At 36.1% G+C, this 20,437-nt stretch overlaps 1 protein-coding gene across 4 annotated transcripts in view; it reads left to right on the top strand.

Annotated features, from left to right (window-relative positions):
* ZZZ3 (zinc finger ZZ-type containing 3) overlaps nucleotides 1-20,437 on the top strand; it is a 57,488-nt gene that overhangs the window by 25,524 nt on the left and 11,527 nt on the right. For 3 of the 4 annotated variants that reach the window (XM_033067786.2, XM_033067784.2, XM_033067785.2), the window contains exons 3-8: nucleotides 2,092-3,653; nucleotides 17,137-17,275; nucleotides 18,642-18,789; nucleotides 18,871-18,989; nucleotides 19,274-19,345; nucleotides 19,518-19,619. In XM_033067786.2, the coding sequence (XP_032923677.1) occupies nucleotides 2,143-3,653; nucleotides 17,137-17,275; nucleotides 18,642-18,789; nucleotides 18,871-18,989; nucleotides 19,274-19,345; nucleotides 19,518-19,619 (2,091 nt within the window). In that variant the 5' untranslated portion in view covers nucleotides 2,092-2,142. The remainder of the gene's footprint in view (nucleotides 1-2,091; nucleotides 3,654-17,136; nucleotides 17,276-18,641; nucleotides 18,790-18,870; nucleotides 18,990-19,273; nucleotides 19,346-19,517; nucleotides 19,620-20,437) is intronic. The other variant, XM_033067787.2, reaches the window with a different exon arrangement.

The raw sequence follows: 20,437 nt of genomic DNA, 5'->3' as shown, positions 1-20,437 counted from the left end.
CCAGATGGTATTGAGCTTGTGTGCAAAGAAGGAGAATATGCAGGCAAGTTTATCCATGTGGAAAATAGGTGTAAAAACCATTATAGAAAACACATAGTATTTTGCCCTCTTCAATCAGCTGCTCATGTTTGACCATTTGCTGCTTGACGTATTATTTATATTTTTTCTTAAGGCAGAGTGTGTTGGAGAGCTCACACCTATTTAACTTTAAGTGGAGAGAATGAAATTTAGCACTGCATCATCTCTTTAGATGCATTTTCAGGAATACAAACAGTGCACCTTTCCAGGCATTCATCTAAGGCAGCAGGAATAGCTAACAAGCAGGAGGGTTCTAGCAGCACAACTAAATCGCAGTTTTGAGAACATTTGAAATTTTCACTTTAAAATTGTCTTTTTCTTTGTTGCACAAAGTGATGTGCTGTCCTACACAGTTGTGTATAGAGCTATATACCATATGTACACAAAATTATGTGCTTTCTTCTACAGTTTTGCCCAGAACTACACCAGGCAATACTGATAGGATACATTGCTTTCCTTAAGAAATACAGCTTGCACTGTGAATTCCTAAACACACAATACAGTAAATACTGGTAATTGTTAAACAGAATTGTATTGGATGAGAGTGTACTTGTCTTGTCCCATTCTCTTTTCTGTTCTAGGACCATCTGAGACTTAAATAGTAGATTTGAGAGAATTTATGAATTTATGTTCTTTTTTCCCCTTCTTTGCTGAAATTGAAAAAAACCTCTTGAAACAATTTTCTCCATTTGTTATTTTCAGCATTTCTGAGTAATGCACAAAAGGTTTGATTCCATATTTAAAATTTGTAATCTTCACATGATATGACAGTTGAACTGGTTTGTATAACCTGGAATTTGGGTAGGTGATAAAGGGCAGGTGTGCCATTATACACAAATGTGAATCTATTCATTAGCAAGGATATTCTGACAGATCTGTGTTGATCTGGAGTTAGACGCATTAAACTTCTAAAGATTAAATGAATAGGAGGGTAAGACTGAATGGAGTTCTCTTATAAATTATTTTGGGATACGGGGCAGGTCAAGTACTCCTACATTTCACCCTGAAATATGAAATAAGGCACACTGAAATGGGGTGTTTTAAATTTATATTTGAGTCTGAATTTACTTCAATCTGATGTGAGTGATGGTTCATCTCACCAGCTGAGAGGGAAGCAACCTTCCAGTACCTAAGAAGGATATTCCTGACAAGCCAGCCTTTTGTTGTCTTAAGTAATACAAAAGTAGAAGAGGCCCCACCTGGGTATAAGAAAAAGTATTTTTGCTTTAAGGACTCGAACAGGTTACCCAGAGAAGTTGTGGAATATCTGTACTCAGTGTTTTTCAAGACCCAGCTGGATAATGTTCCATGTAACTAAACCTGAATTTAGGCCTCAAGTTCATGGGAGATTGGATAGGATTGCCTCTCAAAGGCCTTTCCAGCTGGAATAATTTTATAATTCTGATTCAGAAATTTTACTTCATTTTTACTAATAATAACCAATTTTTTGGTGGTGTGCCTTATTTTTTTTAATTCCCTGCTAAATTAGAATTGCAGTTCCGTTTTGTTATTTATAAGAGATTTGTTTCTTCTTTAAGCAACAACTGAGTAAGCAAATGCAATTTTAATGGTTTACTTCTTAGTCTGTGAAACCATGTAACTGGAAACTGTGGGATATAAAGAATGCAATTTCATACCTTTTACTTGAACAGACAAATTTAAATAATAATGCCAATATGTTGTAACGTGTACAATGCATAAAAATAGTGTATTTTAGTAACTAGAGCCTAACTGGGACATTCCAGTCTTACATAAGGCAAAAATATGAGCAACGCTCGCACAAGTACTAAAGCCAGAACAACCACAAATACCAAGTCAGCTACTTTGTAGCTGAAATGGAAACATTCAATGCACTGAAGAACTACCATGGAAAGAAGCAGTATGAATACATTGAATGGGCTTATTCAGTTTTATATTGGTATGTTTGTGACAATACATTCTTCAGATTGGCTGTGTCTCTAGGTGTTCTTAAATATTTTTTTCTGACTGTTTTGTTTGCATTTTTTTTCGAAGGTTTCCCAGTGAGTGGATCACGATGAACATACTTTAGGGACTTGCCATAGTATGGCTGCTTCTCGATCTACTCGTGTTACAAGATCTACAGTGGGTTTAAATGGTTTGGATGAAAATTTTTGTGGTAGAACATTAAGGAACCGTAGTATTGCTCATCCGGAGGAAGTCTCGCCGCATCCTCAAATCCGATCCAGGTCACCAAAGAAGAGGCCAGAGTCTGTGCAAACTCAGAAGGGCAGCAACGGTAGCAGAACTACTGATTTGAAACAGCAGAGTGCTCGGGAGTCATGGGTGAGCCCTAGAAAGAGAGGACTGTCCACTTCAGAGAAAGATAATGGTGATAAGCAAACTGTGGAAAATAGTGAAAAAAAACAAGCAGAACCTGTTTCACCAGTTTTGAAAAGAATTAAACGCTGTCTACGTTCAGAGGCGCCCAACAGTTCTGAAGAGGATTTGCCCACTAAGGCAGAGAAGGAGTCATTGGAACATAAAAGTTTAGTGTCGGACAATGATGCAGCCTCCACGGGGACTAAGCGAGCTTGTCGCTGTCTTATATTGGATGATTGTGAGAAAAGGGAAGTTAAAAAGGTGAATGTGTGTGCAGAAGGGTTTAATAATTCTGCAGTAGTTGAAGAGGTTGCAGGTTATCAGACTGTCAATGGAGTTGGTGAGAGAGACTCAAATTCTCTTAACTGTGATGACTGTCAGCTTGATGGGAACACTAAGCAAAACAGTGCTGGTTCCCGTACGCCCAAGGACAAAACAGTAGCAGAAAATGGAAACTCATTTGCCCATTCTTCCTTGTTGCTTGATAGCAGCAAAGAGGACAGTGTTGTAGACCATTATGTGCCTTGCACAAACTCTCAAGAACAGGTAAAGGTAGAGGACCACAAAACAATAAACGACTGCTTGCCTGAGGAGCATGCTAATCAGGCATTTGAGCCAGCTGCAGGGTCCTTTTCTGAAATCCAGTCATCTTTGTTAAGGGATTCGGAAGAGGAGGTGGATGTTGTAGGAGATAGCAGTGCCTCTAAGGAACAGTGTGCTGAAAACACCAATAGCAACCTGAATACTCACCATGACAGTGCATCAATCTCAGGTGAACCTGAACCACATTCTTCAGTGCTGAACTGTGTTTCAGCTCAGATGACAAATGTGTTGGAACTTCAAGAACACAGATACACGTTGAGAACTTCACCACGAAGGGCTGCCCCTGCCAGAAGTAGCCCTACTAAAAATAACTCTCCTTGTAGAGAAAATGGACAGGTTGAGGAAAATAATCTTAGTCCTACTGAAAAGAATGTACCTGTAGGTATTAATAATATCAATGGATCTCCCAAAAAGTCTGAAGAAATCAAACAGAATGAAAAAGAGAGAAATAGTAATACAGGGGATCATGGGAGTGATGGACTAAGAAAGCCACTTTCTGAGTCTAGGCTTGTTGCTGGATATGTACCATCTGCCAAAGAGAGTACCAACATCCACACTGCAGAGGAGGATGAGGAAGAGCCTGATGTGTATTACTTTGAATCAGATCATGTGGCATTGAAACACAACAAAGAGTATGTGTAACTATGGTAACCATGAATTCTGCTTTTGTTTCTTACAAAAAATATATTATTATTACAAAAATTAAGTATTTAACATAGTTCCACAAAATTTTAAGTGCTTTATAATTTTCATGCTCTTCAGTCTTCATTTTTCTTTTTTCTACCTCAAACAAAATTCAACTATTTAATATGCAGTATGGTACAGCAATGTGGTTTATACATTTCTAGCAATCAGGATTCTTGAGCCAGAACTTGGGTTTTTTTAGTTTCTTCGGGGTTTTGTTTCTTTAAAAATGCATATGTTATTTATTTTCTCTTAAAAACTAGCTGGAAGGAAAACCAAAGGAATTACAACCTTTAATTAGATTTCAGTCATTTATCAGCATATCCAATGGACACTGCAGATACAGCTTAGACAATTACCATTCTGCTGTACATAAAAGTTAAAGTTAGATACTTTTTTCAGAATGTCATGGGAAAGAACTCGGCATCATTGTGTTCGGGAAGATAAATTGATCAAATGCAGCAACTTTCTCCAAAGTAAATTACATCTTCATTGCTATTTATATTAATTCTATGTAAATATTGAATGATGATGATTATTACTATTATTCTCTGAGTTGGTTTTCTGTTTATCATCTGAATGTCTGTAAGTGGAACTGTGTTAACTATACCTTGGGGTAAATGTGCAAGAGATTTTTGAAACAAAAGGGCAATTCACTGAAGAAAGTGTACATGGAGAAAATTTGTCTTCGAGTAGTAGATCAGGACACAGTTTTTTATTCCATAGTTTTGTAATGCTATTTTGACTCCTGTGTTTTGCTGTTTAGTAGGTATTCTGTATTTTGTTGTGAGTTCTGAAAGCCCAAGTGCAGATGATGTTCAGTTTACTTTGTATGAAGGGTTGAAGCTCTGGTAGTAGTTCAGTGTAAATGTAATAAATGTTCACAGCGTGGTTACTGTGAATATGGGGCACAGGGCACAGGTGATTGTTGAATCCAGTAGGACTGGATTTTTGATATTAGAGTTGCATCATTTACATAGTGAAATTTTGTTTAGTATTAGATATGAATAAATCATTTTAATCTGAAATTTTTGAATTCAAGCATGGGTTAGACAAACTGATTTCAAAATAATGATCAAATATTTGCAGCTTCAACCATCAGTCCACAGTGAACACTTTTCCCAGTAGATAGAAAAAAAATTACAAATGGGGGAAAAGGGCTGTTGTCTTTTGACCCTCTTAGGGTGATTTTGGATCTGTATGTAATATGACTTCATCTGATGTACACAGATTCATTAGTAATATAGTTTGATGTAGGGCATTGTATTTATTATAAAATACTGTAAAAATTCTTAAACACAGATCTAAATTGTCAGAAATTTCAGGTGTGTGCCCTAGTGATAGCTTTTGGACATACACAGTTCTGAAGAAATGGGTAGTTTTTGTTCAGATTGGCAGTCTGTTTGTGAGACCTTGTTGGGGAGCGTTTGAAATTGCAAGTAGGACTTGGTAGCTTGCTACTAACTTGTTTCCTGAATGCAGAATTTCAAAATAAGTGATTATTATTTTTATTCTGTCTTCTATTTCTATTTTCCCAAAGGGGGAAGCATGCTGCTGGGGGAGGGAGTGTTAGTCGTATCTTTTCTTCATTTAAAAAAGTTTTGATAACCTGGAAAACTACAGGCCATCCTTTTTTGTTGTTTACGTTTATAAGAGAATAAGTGTGGTATATTGATGGTGCTGCATGGTAATAGGATCTTTCTGAAGAACCTAAGTCAATATTTTGACACATGACTGCAGTTGTCATTTATCCAGAATTTCATACTTCAAGAGTAAATCAAGTGCAGTGCACTATATCCTCTATCCACTTCTAAAAATAGCAAAGTTCATTAGAGGATACTCTTAATTCATATGTAAGAGTTCTTGAACAGTGTCTTAACTATACCCTTGTTTAATCTCATTTGGTACTTACTTTCTAAATTGTTAAACCTAAAAACCAAACACTGCCAGTTTATCTGAAATGTATTCCCTGATTGGTCAGATGCGAAGAGTTCCAGGGTTCCCATGCTATTGTTAATGTAAGGTTTGTAATTGTGGTAGTTCTGGCTAAGCCAAGTGTTCTGCACATCACATCTTCAAATGGTACAGTTTTGGTTTTTTATCCTTCATCAGTTTGGGATCATTATGGGTGTTTTTTTTCCTCTGGTTTATGTTTCTGTTCTCTTTTAAAAACCAGTTCAGAGAGACATTGGCATCTTCGCTAGGTTGGGGAGGCAGATTTCTCCATGAAGGCATTAGTATACTTCTTTGGCTGTTCCACAACAGAAAAAAAATACATTCCTCTGTATCATGGAAGCAATTTTACATGGCTGTAAACTTATATTATTTCTTGTTACGTTACATAGCTTGGTGACATACACATTCATACAGTTGATTTTCACTCTCCAAGATATTATTGTGACATTCATAAAATATGAATATTCCAAAACCTTAAAGAGCTGTTGATAAGACTTGCTATATGGGGGGAAAAAAAACCTATAAATGTAAATTGTCGTATTTCTGTATTAATTTTGTTGCTTTATTGAATCTTAACATGTTTAATCAATGTTCATATATCAATATTTCTGGGAAAACTGGATGATATAATAGGGAAAATAACTATCCCAGATTATAGAATAGTATTTTTCATAGAGAAGGCTGAAATTATGGATGTTCCCACAACTTCTTTATTAAAATAGATCTGTCCTACAAAGATGGAGATGACATCTCTAAGCAGAAATTTTATCACAACACAGACATTTTTGTAGATACTAACAGACTGATCTGGGGGTTGTATAGTTGTAAAGTATTGTTGATGGTTGCTGCTGCTACAAACATAATTGGAATTTTTGTGTATTGTAACTGCTCTCAGAAAAGTATAGTTTGGTGTATATTTGAGAAGTTTGCTTATATATTTGAGAATTTTGCTTCTATGTTCTAGCTCAGAAATGTTTGCATTTTCTTCTGAGATACTTTCATCAAAACTGAACTTTCTGATTTAAAACTTTCTACACTGCTGAATTTTATATGCTATGCTTAGTATTTTGCATATGTCTTTCCTCAGGCATCTTATATCTCTTTACTGTGTCTTTTTATGCTGTAATTCTATCTCATACTGCAGCAGCTTCCTTTAATTTTCTGTCTGGTGCAGCATTTTATTCTGCCTTTGCCCGGATTCATTTAGTGCCCTTTTTTGGTTTTGTTTTTTTCCTTCTTTTTCTTCCTCTCTATTTCCTTTGGAGATTTGCAATGTTTGGCAGATACTAACTTGCTCAAAGGGACAATCCTTGTTTGACTGTTAGTCCTGGGTTCTAGATGAAAAATGTGATTGAGGAATTGAGGTTTCACATACCTAGAATGTGTTACAGAATGCATTTCTAGGATTCTGTAAACTGCAGTTGGCTTTACAGGAACCACTTAGACCCAGACGCAAGATCACTGCCTTATGCTCAAGCAGTTCCCTACAGGCATTTAATTCTTAAGAGTTAGGACAGTGTTAAATATATAGATATTTTATGTATCTTTATTACTGATAATATGTAAAATTATAACAGCTGCACTGGCATTTAAAGTGGATACACATCAAAGGAAGATTTTAATACATGTCTTACAACCCAGTCTTGTGGATTCTTACCTACAATAGATTGTATTGTTGCAGAGATCTTGGAAAAACAAACAACCATGCAGGATCATGCAACAATCAGATTTACAAATACTTAACAACTGATGATGTCTTTGGATCCTTTAGTATGTACCTTTACTATTAACAACTGATGATGTCTTTGGATCCACCTTTAGTATTAAATAAATGTGAGAAGGAAAAGAAACAGTTTTAGCATTTCCTGTGGCATAGATTTTGTGTTTTATTCAATCACAAATGTTCTGCCTAAAGAATCAAATTAAAGCAGGTTTGTATAAACTTCGTCTTACTGCATTTGAATTAGTAGAATAGTACTTGGTGCACCTTGCCAATTATTTGAGAACTGCCTTAAACACAATCTTCTTAAAGTATAACTGTAATGTCCTCTTTCTAAATTTCTAATTTTCTAACTTTATCTGCGCCATGTTTTTTCCTTAACTGGAAAAGATAAAAATATCCATATCTGTCTTTTATTAGCCAATATATTGGCTAATAATAACAGATCAATTTTATAAAGCCTGTATATTCAACTGTGTATCTCTGAATTAAAGTTAAATTCATCACACAGTAGGGACTTATTTCAATGTACAGATAGATCTGTGTTTCTGACTTTGTTTCATTATAAGGAATAAAAGGAATTGATGTAAATCGAGTTACTTTTCATAGTAGCAGTTTTGATCCATACCTCTCAGTAATTTGTAGAATGTATCACCAATATAAAAGAAATGATGAAGTAAACAGTTTTAGTGAAGAAAAAGAGACATTAATAATTTTATGAGATCAAGCATAAATGCCATATGTATTAGATAACAATGTGATTTAATTCATCCTTTGTTCCACAGAAGTGGTGGAACAGTGATGTTTTTCTGAAATTACCTATTAGTGTAAAACTAAAACATGAGAAGTCAGTGTTTTTACAGAGAGTAGTTTCTGTTGTCTGGTAAATTGGTCTGTGTTCTACGTAACCAAAGCCAAGGTTGGCTTTAAGTAAAATCATGTAGAAGTTGGATGCTGCAGGTAGTTGATCTACAGAATAGAAATACAGTGGAAATCAATTAGGAACTTACAATATGGCTTTCTGATCAACTGACCAAAAATGATACTTTTGCAGGTAATTGTGTTATTAAAATGTGACAGTATAACAGACCTGCAACCACATTTATTTATGAAATCCTTACATTTTACTGCAGTTTTAAATATGAAGTATTTTGGGATTTTTTTTCTGCCAGCATTACTGTTTTATCATATTCTGTTAAATAACTTGTGTCTATAAATACTTGTCAAAGGAAAAATCCTGTGACACAGAATTTTTGCAGGACTAAAGATTAAGGTTCGGTTAAGAATATTGTAATCATAGAATCATATTTTATAATTATATAAACTATTCAGTGGAGACTAGAACTCTTACTTTGCAAGAGATAATGCCTTAGGCATGTGCTGCATCAGCTTTTTGCTCCCTAGGAATGGGCACACTCTGGGAGCCATTAAATGTCAGGTACATTGTCACATTCATTTTTCTTCCTTGAACAGAGGCATCTTGCTGCCAACCACAGCATCATCCCAGTGAACAGCATAGCAAACACAGTTAAATAGTGCATCCTCACCTAAACAGTGCATCCTGTGGAAAGTAAAGCTTGATTTCTTTTGGATTTCTGTCCTTTACCCCTTGAATTCCTTCCTGATTTGCCTGCTTTTTCTGCCTATGTCTGTGTTCTCACTTTCAAGAGTCCTCTGTTGCAGCAGTGCACTCCTGGAAGAGAGTGTGAACTCTGCAGTGCAGAGTTGTTTCTGTGTTGGCTGCCTTGATGTGGTACCTCTGGATGTGTGGGCTGATGGATTGATGGAGCTATGTGACAAGTAACAGTTGAATTCTGCTTGCCTGTCTCTTGTAGTGACAGTAGTTATGGTCTCACCTTCTTTTCAAGCTGCCAGTTTTTGAAAAATACACAAGAATTCAGTTTGTTGTTGCAGTTTCTTTGGTCAACATTGGCCAAAAATCATGGAGGGGAAAAACACACAAATATAAAAAAAAATCCAGCCACAAGCAACAAGAAACCTATTATTCTAATACAAAAAAATGTAGAAAATTGTTTTGTTGCTTGTTCATTTGGAAGTAAGTGCTTACCATTTCTAAGGATGTTTATTAGTAAATTCATTTAAACTGGAAAATTAAGGATCAATAAATAATAAAAATGGTTTTGAGGTGTATGAAACATGGTCCTGATTCAAAAAAAAAAAAAAAAGAGCCAGAAAGCCAGGAAAAGATGGGGCAGTAGTGTATTGACCCAGTACAGCTCTGTGGAGAGTAAGGCTCTGGCTGCTGACACAAGGACACTTAAAAGCAGAAGCAGTAAATTATGGTTATATGTCAGTGTAAAGTTGTGTGGTGGAACAAGGAATAAATTAATGTTACCATGATTGCCTACTTGGTAGGGGTTGCTAAAATATTAGTAAGCATAATGATGCCACCAAAAGGACAAGAACAAAGTGGCTGCCATTTGCTTTGAGAATGGATTATCTTTGTCAGTTTTAACTAACCCAGCTTGAAATTGCTTCATTGCTAATTTTAAGTTTTTATTCTGGTCTTTCATGAAGTTTTGACAGCATCTCCAGCTTGAACTGCAAAACTGACCAGCAGTATCTTTTAAAAAGAAATTGCATGAGCAGTACATATGTACAAGCTTCCTTCAGTCAGCAGTGAGTCCTAATCAGTTGTTCCTCTGTACAACAATCCAGGCATTTGAGAGTTAGAAAGGTCCCACTTTTTGGTTTCCTTTAAATTTTATTCTTGGTAGGAATAGCCAGCTGATTTTTCATTTTTTGTTATTGCACATCTTTATTTTGCTTTGGATGGTGCAAAGTAAAAATATTGCTGCTGTTTGTATAGCAATCTTTGAAAGTTTTATGCTTCCAAGCCAAGTTTTCTGCTTCCAGCTGTGTTTGTCCATGGTTTATTGTACTGAGTACTAATAAAAATATATGTTTTACTAATTTTCTTCCTTATTTCTAACTTTTCTTCTGCTTCTTCAGCCAAGAAATATTGATGAGTATGCTTTGTATGGCAGTTAGAACATTCAGCCATACTCATGAGAACATGCTCATGATTGTAGATCATATTCTTGTAATTCAGTTCTAATATTCACATATCACTGTAACAGGTACTTGAGGGGAATATGTTAATTTGTTCCCATAGCAAAAATATACACCTGAATAATTGAGTGTATGTGTGTGTCTTGTTTGGGTGAAAACCTGCAGAAACTAATTTAGAGTGAGTTGAAGGAGTTCAGCAGTTGGTGTTGTCAGCTTTCTCTGCTTGTTTTATCAGAGGATTTCTGTGCAGTTGGGTCACTTTCGAGGGAACATGGGTGCTCTTGTCTCTGCAATGAAACTCCTACTGAATGGTTGCTTTCCCCAGCATCTTTCTAGAGAAGAATATCCAAGAGGGCCTGCTGGAGGAATCTCTGTGGCATTTGCCCTCGGTAAAGCAATTGAGAGCATTCTCGTTGGAGATAATGAGAGGGAAGGAGAAAAAGTTTGGGATGTGCTGTCAGTCTGTCAATTCAAGCCTGGAAAACAGAGGAATGCCAGGGAACTATATTTTCCCTACTGAATGTCAGTGTCCTGCAGGCAAATGGTTTGGAGTGCCATCAATATCAAAAAGCTGTATGAAACTGTTAACTGGGAGAGGACTGATGGGTGCTGTTTTGTTGACAAGACTGAAACAAGTTCTGTCTTTGTTTAGAGGCATAGAGACCTAGTTGCTACTAAAAATTCTGAAAAGTGTCTGGAAATGTGGGTATTTGATAAGGGTGCTTTTGTATTACTAATATAAAATTCTGCTGGGTGTGTTGGACAGCTCTTGACAAGAATGAAGCCTCTAGAAATATATGAGTTCTGTTTCTGGGAAAGAGTTAAGAATTTAGGAAAGAAGGGAACATCTCAAGTTGATAGCCAATAAAATACTGTTCAGATGGTTGAAACACAAAATCTGAAGCTGTGAAAGTTGAAAGAAAGATAGAGTTTGAATGGAAAATGGTTCTTTTGTATTCCAGGTAAATTACTGCAGTAGGGTTTGCTTTTTGCCTTAGGATTTGTTAGGTTTTTTTAAATGTCCTTTAAAAATCTACTTTTTGGTTGGGTTCTGTTTTGTTTGAAATAGGTGTGAGGCTGACATTCAGAAATAGTGCTTTGTGTTCTGTTCCTGGCGCAGTAGACTTGAAGAAGCCATTTAAGGTGTACTTTAGTTGCTTAATGTATGACATAGATATGCCATTTAATTATTTACTTACCTTTGAAATACTTTAGGATGTCTGAAGCATGAGTATTAAATATACTCAGTGAAAGTACAGTAAATGACAGTATGTGTAAAGAGGTTAAGCCAGAGTAGAAAGCAATTTAATAAAGAGTTGCAGAAAAAGCTGTAAATAGATTACCTTGGTCATAGTCTAAGCATTAGGTAGGTGAAAACCCACCATGTGCTGCTTCCTCCAGGCAAAGGTGCTTTTACAGGCCCTGACAGGCGTTCATATATGTGTACTCTTATTGATTATACCCTTAAACTCTTCTCTTTCTGAAGGGAGATCAAAGAAGGCCCATTTTGCATCAGTCTCTTGTGCTTTCTCATTGTTGTCCTGTGCTCCAGCATTGAATCCCAGGCTCTTCCAGAGTGCAGTTAGAGATTTTTTAAAATCTTAGTTGTGCATCAGAATAATTTGGAAGAAACTCTGCATTGTCAAAAATACTGTGTTGTAATCACTGTATTGTGACACTAGCAAAGATTTCAGGCCATGCTTAGGAGCTGGGAGCATTTTCTGTTATTTCTGAACTCAAACAAGCAAAGCCCAAACAAAAAAAGCACACTTCTTGGAAATGGCAGGGTTTTGTTTAATCTGACCGACAGGTTTCTCCAGGGAACCAGTCTCTTTAACTACAGCTCCTTGGGTGACTTGAAAATTCAAAGTGCAGTTAATGTTTCCCTTTTCTCCATAATTTAGAGTCTTTACATGTTGAACATCCAATACTTTCTCATCTAATAAGGGATGTCTAATAAGGGATGCTAATAATTTTTTTTAATTGCTGTTGGTAGACCAAAATCCAGGGTAATAAATGACCTGGGTATGGGAGAGCAGGTTGTAATCTGTACTTTGCTGGAGTGCCAGCAGATGGCAATGAAACAAAAACTTCCTCAAATCCTCCTGGTGACTAATAACCGGTTTTGATACATAATTTAGCTGTGTTTTATTATGAGACGTGTGTATACCTGCATGTAAAACAGTTCCTACCTGCACAAGAACTGATGAGTACTTCTAAATGATGGTACACATTTTTAGTGTCATAGTCCCTCAGAATTGATGGTACTGTACATTTTAACATATTGTGAACTGTGTAACTGGAGAAGTGCAGTTAGTTTTGGGAGTGGAAATTGATGACCACCAGCTGCACAGCATTTTAGAAGTCAAGAGAATAAATCACTTCTTTTTAATTAGGCATAAAAGTATGTGAGTGATGTAAGGCAAGTGTAGCTGCCAATGTAATTTCAAGTGAATTTGGATATTGATTTTGAGTTGATTTCTTTATTATTGGTGTGAATGTTATCAACAGACACTTTATTTCTCCCACAGATTTGATTTAGCTACCTAAAAGTTGAAATCTTCGTTTTATACTATCAGTTGCTCATATCACTGATTCAACTAAGGCTTAAAGTACAGGATGTTCTTCTCTTCAAGGGAGAGGAAACCTGCAGAAACCATGGAGGGACTCTGTGACTGACAGACTCTTACTGTAAAAATGAAATTATTTATTTTAAAATACTGAATGATGTCACCCCTTTTGTAGGTCAGTGCCAGGTCATTTAGTATAAAAAAACAAGAGTTAACTTAAGAAAGATGCAGTCATTAGAGCAGATTGATTCCATATTCATGTAGTGTTTTCTAAAGGTTGCTGTTAGGTGCTGATACAGAGAAAGTAAAATCTGTGATGTGACTGAGTACTCTGATTTGGAAATGTAAACACTATTAGAATGGAAAGAATAGAGGGGAGAAGCATTTTGAAAGTAGATCTCAGCAAACTGGATCAGAATGGAAATAGATCTCATTAAGGCAATAGCTATGCTATTGTCAAATTTTGTCACAGGCAAGAGAGGAGGCTGCTGTGTCTTTAATCACCATTAGAACAAGATTCATAGAAATTGTGTGAGAACTAATTGCTAATGGCATGACTTCCAGAAATCTGGCTCTGCTCTGTGATAATTACTTCATGGAGCAGTCCAGAAGAGTGGAGTGCTTAGCACTGCAAAAGAAAACCTGAACCAGCAGGAATTCCTGCTGATCAGAGTCAATCTGTAAGAAGTAGCTTTCCTTTTTTAAATACTGGTCCCTCAAACCCTATGTTAATCAAGGTTTTTCAGCAGAGATTCTGAATCTGTTTCTGTGCTGAATGATTCAAGTGTTCATGCAGAAGATTGCTGGCAATTAACATGATCTAAGTAAGAACTTGGGAGAGTGTTTCAATATTGGGATCATGGAAACAGAATTACATTCTCTGGAGTGAAAGTTTTCTTGCAAAGAAAACTGCTTGGGGTTTTGTATGTGCTACCAAGTTAGTATTTAGCACTGAGGAAAGTGTAACTTCAGTCAGTGGAAAGAACCTGTTGGTGAGTTTACTCAATAGTGTGTTTGGTTTTGTCAAAGGATGTGGGATATTTCCTTGGTAATTCCTGACAGATCTTTCAGAGAAAATGATGCAACTGTAGCTGGATGATGTAGAAGTGGTTGCTCTTTGAGTGCCTCGTTGAAGGATGGAGTTGTTTTTGCAGCAGATTAATGAGCTGCTTTCTCTTTTATTAGACTTTTTCAATTTTTGAGAATTTTCACACAACTGCAGGAGGTAGTTTGGGTCAGATTTGTGCTTACTTACAAAGAATCTGGAAAGATAGAGAGTAGAATTGTTAGCCATTTTTTAAGTAGTCCTAGAAATTATTCTATCACATGATCTCTTGCATAATGCAGCAGGAAGATTATGGTAGCATTTGAGGCCAGAATAGACAGAGACTTCAGGAAAGGGTTCAGTGTGTGTGTGTGTGTTTTTGTGTAGCTTGCTGCTTTTTCAGAGAAATAGTTCATTACAGTCTTATAAGGCCAGAGAGCCTGTACAAACCTGTAGGAAAATAGTTGTTCAAAACTTAAAAGAACATTTGCAGACATACAGCTCACTAAAAGGTCCTGTAGAAGTTGAAAGGGATGTGCAGTGGTTTGGGAAGAATGCAGTTCTGCAGCAAGTACCAGAATATGGAGTATGCAGACTACATATTTCAGGACTAATATTTTCAATTTATTTTCCCAGGCAATGAAAGATCCCACAATCCCCATTTATGTGGATTTCAGTACTTCTGAAACTCACTTGATAAAACTGCAGTCTTATTTTTAGGCTTCAGAATATATTCATTAATAAAAACTGAATATGAAAGTTAAAGTAAATAGCTCCAAGTTAATCTTAGTAGAGGTATGAAAAAGGGAAACCTTTTAGTCTGAACAGTTGGTACAAAAACCCCTTCTCTCCAATTTTAATGCTACTCCTATCCACAGATCAGTATCACGTGACATGTTTTTGAATGATCCTGACATTCTTGTATTTTTACTTAATTCCATGAAGACCACTTCCTTGAGGTCACGTGGATGTTTTAATCAGGGAAGTAACTGAAGTTGAATATTCTTGAGTTTGTGTTTTTTATCCTGAAATGTAAATTCATCTCTTTCCATTCAGACTAAACTATTTAAGGCTACCTCGTTAAGATAATTTCTTTCTTCCCTTTACACATGTGAATCATCATTAAATTATCACTTCATTTAAATCACCAACATTTGGTTGCTTTTTACTTCTATGTATTTACATGTTTTAAATTAAATTACTACTTTTTTCAATTTCATTTAGAAGAACAATTACTTGAATAGAATTTGATTAAATGAAGTAAAATGGCTCAAGAAGAAAATGTTAAATACCTGCCTTTTTCTTAGGTGCAAATGTCTGCACGCTGCTGAGCCTCTGTTACTGCGGCTGTGTTAACACAAGTGTGGGCACCTGCTGATGGAAACAGGCTTTTTGCTGTCCAGGGTAAATCCTGAGCTCACACTGTGTGTGTAGGGTCTCAGTAAAGCTCTTCATCCCCAGGAGCCAATGGCTCCTGAAAGCCTGGAACAGCCTGAGCTGTGCTGTTGTCTCAGGCCAGTTCTGATGTGCTATTGTTTGCTGTTGCTGGAGTTAGTTTTTCACCTGCTGAAGAATAGTCACATTAATTATTTCTAATATCTCGCTTTATGCAGAGTTATTTTGATTAGCAGAAACTGGAGAACTTTCCCAGTAGTGAAAATAGTCAGTACTGTTCAATATTAATGGCATATTAAACAAGCATGTTAGGTCTTGGTTCCACATAAGCCTGAATATATGCAGACAAATGTACATAGTAATGAATTCATAACAGAATCTTGTCCTATTGTTTTTAAACAAGCTCAGTATTTTAGTTTCAAACTTCAGAAAGTATAGCTATATTTTCTGTTTGCAAATGTTACATTTGAGTGGAAAGAAAATTACTTTTTCTCATGGAGAGGCAGAGTTTAATGTCCAGGTAGAAAAATAATATTTGAAGATACCAAGCCTGCCTTTTGCCTTAAGACTGTTTATTTCCCTCCACTTAAAGCCTTACCCAATTATTAATGCAGTCAATTGAAAAACTTGAATTTCCTCAGTAACCTCTGGATCTTTTCTGTAGTACACATGGAATTCATTGTGCCAGGCTTGTGTTTGTTTTAGCAATAAGGGAACAGAAAGCAAATTTCTGTAGTAGTGAACAGCTCTTACCTGATTTTAGTATGTGTATTTTGTGCTGAACTAAATTACAGTTATAATATTAAATGTCAGAAAACATTGTCATGACAAAAGTTAATACATAATAATTTGCAACAACAGTGGCCATGGGTAGCTACAGGAGTTCAGAAACTGAAGTGGGCAACTGTGACTTTAAAGCTACTAAAAGATATTAAATGTAGTTAACTGTTTTTTTAAAGGCTGTGTTAAAATGTCATATGACTTCCTGAGTGTGAGTGAGCTTTATTAAAAGCAGTTTGGAAAGCACACATTGCTGGGTACAGGCATGACTGTTAAACAACACTCCAAATTGTGTGTGAGTCTGGGGTGGCACATTTGAGGAACACTGACATTTTCATTCGGCTTCTGTATTCTTAGGGGAATCTGGTTTGAATTTATTTTGCAAATTACTTATTCCTTGGTTTGTTGATACATTAAAAAATTATTCTCATATTGTGCTCTAAGTTGGGGCTTCTACAAAATGCTGTGTTTCTAAACCATTCCTGTCCAGTGTTTGGATGGTTGAGTGAAATGTTAAAATTCTGTGGTAGCCACTTGTATTGGGGTAGAAGGAAGCTGATGTTGAAGTGGAAGAGAAATTGGCTTATTTTGTTTGTGGTATTTTTAACTGTGTAAACAAAGACTGTTGGTTACAGCTATTGAGAATATGAATATAAATTGTCCCTGATATCATATTGTTTCAGCTACTGTAGAATTTTCATTTAAAGGAAACCACTGGAGAGATAAATGTATTTTCCCTAATGGGTTTATGTACATTCATATAGTGTTAAATTTAATATATTTTTACTATAATTCAGTAAAAATGTTTATGCAATGGTTCAGATAAGCTATGAAATCTGGTAGGTTCTGGCAGATAATCATGGCTAGTGTTTAGGTGGGGGGTGTCACTTTTAAAGACAAATGCAGTGAGATGTTTTCCTTTGTCTCTGTAGTTATCAGAGACTGTTACAGACGATTGCTGTACTCGAGGCTCAACGTACTCAAGCAGTTCAAGACCTTGAAAGTTTAGGCAGACACCAGAGAGAAGCACTGAAAGATCCTATTGGATTTGTGGAAAGACTCCAGAAGAAGGTATTTCTATGGACTTTTCCTAAGTCTTACTTGGATTTTTTTTTAAATAACTAGTAATTCAGCACCTATAGAAATTGAAGAATAGATATATATACCTGCATCAAAATTATGAGCTGAAAATCTTTTAACTGCTGAGCAAAAATAGCTCTTTGCTTTCTTACTAGATCTGTAAGACATAGGTCTTCAATGCTTCCTTTCCTTTTTTTTGGTATGTAGAAATGTAATTGTTAAATTTCTAATTATACTGTAGGTATTTTAAGACAACTTGAAGTCTACAGGTGACTGGAAGTATCAGATCAAAAAATTCTAATCTTTCTCATATGAGAAATGGAATGTTGTGCTTTGAGTGAATTTGCTAGGGTATGTTTAGAGAGAAGGAAATGTAGTCTGTATTTCAAACCCAAAGTGAACACTAGAAAACATACCTGAGTTACAGGTAACAGAATAGAGTATTGTCTGATGGAGGGCAATCCATTTCAATAAGGAAACATTTTCTTTTCAAGCTTTAAAAAACCCTGTAGTAACAGTAGTACTGAAAAAATGTTTTCAGATTGAATCCTGTATTGCTGCAACATTTACCACTGGCAACCACGGTTTCCTTCTAGTGTGATAGCAACATGTATCTCAGTGAAGTTATGGTTCTCTTTTCCTAGGTTTGTAGATACCTAGGTCACATTTAAGCCCCTTGGTTTCAGTAGTTGTCTTTCTTTTAAGTTTTGAGAGGAGTTAATAGCATGCATGATGTAAGTGTTGCATTTGATAGTCATTTTATGGGGAAGTGCTAATGACAGTTTGAAGTACTCTGGTGTATTTTTGTCCCAGAAGGACCAAAGGAATGATAGTCTCGCAGTTGACCTTTAAATAAAGAGGTAAGCTTTGCAACAGTTTTGTTCTAGGCAGAAGACAGCAAAATCAGTGCAAAATAGGAATAGATTTCTCTGATGGGAGGAGTTGAGGTATCAGGTGATAAGACTCTGAATCCTTTGGGTTCTTGGGTTAAGAAAGGCATACATCCTGAGCTAATGGTATGTTTAATAAAGGACAGTCAGAAACAGATTATGGAAGTGTCAGACACCTGATTTCAGCTGTGAAATGCACACTTTAGAGTTTTATGCTCAATAAGCCATCATTGACCGTGCCGCTGCATATTTTATATGCACTGTTGTGTATAATTCTTGAAAGATCTCACCTTCTCTTTAAAAATACTGTGCTGCATGGCACTTCAGAAATTCTGGTTTTCCGTTCTTCTGTCAACTAAAAAGCAGCATTGAGTTTTGGAGCATTTCAGTATTTGTAGGTTTTGGTTTGGATATAAAGTGATTGCATTAAATATTGCTTTTTACTTTTCATTTCTTACTTTTTTCAGGTTGATATGGGTCTTCCATTTCCTCAGAGAGTTGTTCAACTCCCTGAGATTGCCTGGGACCAATACACCACTAGCCTTGGAAACTTTGAGAGAGAATTCAAAAACCGAAAGCGTAACAGTAGGAGAGTGAAGCTGATTTTTGACAAAGGTAAAAGAAGGTGGGCATATGTTACAAGAAAGAAATGACTAGTGTGGTAGTTCAATAATTCTTCCTTTGTGTTGCTTACAGTAGGTATCCCTGCAAGACCAAAAAGTCCTTTGGATCCCAAGAAGGATGGAGAGTCTGTTTCATACTCTGTCTTGCCTTTAAGTGATGGTCCAGAAGGTTCCGCAAATAGTCGTCCACAGGTAGTTGTTCAAAAGGAAAGAAAAAAAATTGCAAAATAGTAATTTTGAAAAGTTTTTTTCTCTTTTAAATATGGAATGTATCTTAACTGTTACTTCAGATGTTCATGTTGATGATGACATGCCATTCCTGTACTCAAATTCCAGAGCTAAACTTTTGTTTAGGCAAATTTTGTTCTGAAGTCTCATGCTTTGGTTTAACCTAAGTAGGAAGAGGGTTCAAATCAATTATCCCAGCTATAATTTTTCTAAACACATATTCCATTTTATGTCCTGTATTTGAGCAGATGATAAGAGGGCGACTTTGTGATGAGACCAAACCTGAAACTTTTAACCAGCTGTGGACTGTAGAGGAACAGGTAATAGGAAACTCTTTAATTTTGTAGCTGTGGCAACATACATGAGCATAAAAGCAAATTGTATAATAATGTTTATAGCACTTTGGAGATCAGAGTCACGTGTATTCAGATATTTGACAACTTATACCTGTACTAGGGAAAATGTATTTATTCCTTTTCGCTGTCAATTTAGAAAAAGCTCGAGCAATTGCTTTTGAAGTATCCACCAGAGGAGGTGGAGTCCCGACGGTGGCAGAAGATAGCAGATGAACTGGGAAATAGAACAGCAAAGCAGGTAACATGTAAAACCCTTTGAGAAGTAATCCCTTATCTTCACTCTTTTTTTTTTTTTTTAATATCAGAAAGAAAATGCGCTGTATTCTCAGTAATCACTTCATCTTAATGTAACAGCAGGGCCTGCGTTTCACCAAAAGCAATGTGACTCTTACACTGGATCTGAAATACAGAATGTTAAATGTGCCCCAAAGCCCATGGCAAAGTTGCCAAATGTAGTTGTTCATTAGATCTTGACAGCATGAATTTAATTCTGTACAGCAAGTGTGTAGTGACACCAACATTGCTCAGACTGAGATACACTATAGTGCCAAATTTCCTGCACCTCAGCACTGTAGAATGGGCAGACATGTAAATATCACAGAAGAAGGGCACAGATGAGGAGACACCATGTACTCCTGCATCTGACTTGTTGGAATTTTCCCCCTAAAATGACAGAATTTCTCCATTTTGACCAGAAGTAAAAAATGCTAATGTTCTGTGTTTACAGTATTTTAATTTATTTAATTTGTATATTTTCAGTTAAAAATATAGCTAAGTACTTCAGTATACTGGATTACCTAATTTCTGATCATATCTATATTTCTTAACGTCATAAATGGAGACCTTTCTGTGTGCTAACTATGGATAATGTATCTGGCATTGTTAAGGATGAGTTTAGCTGCAGCAGGAAGCAAACCACTAAAGTTCTTTTTATCACAATTTTTGCAAGATGTGTGTATGTTTAAAGAAGGGTATTTTTTTTTCTCTGAAAGCTGTCGAAGCATCTGGAAATAATACAAATGCAACACTGCAAGATAAGTACCAGTTAGAGTAGTT

This window comes from Catharus ustulatus, chromosome 9 (genome assembly GCF_009819885.2).
Source record: "Catharus ustulatus isolate bCatUst1 chromosome 9, bCatUst1.pri.v2, whole genome shotgun sequence".
Taxonomy (NCBI): Eukaryota; Metazoa; Chordata; class Aves; order Passeriformes; family Turdidae; genus Catharus; species Catharus ustulatus.
Note: the sequence above shows the minus strand (reverse complement) of the source record. Positions and strands in the feature narration are given on the sequence as shown.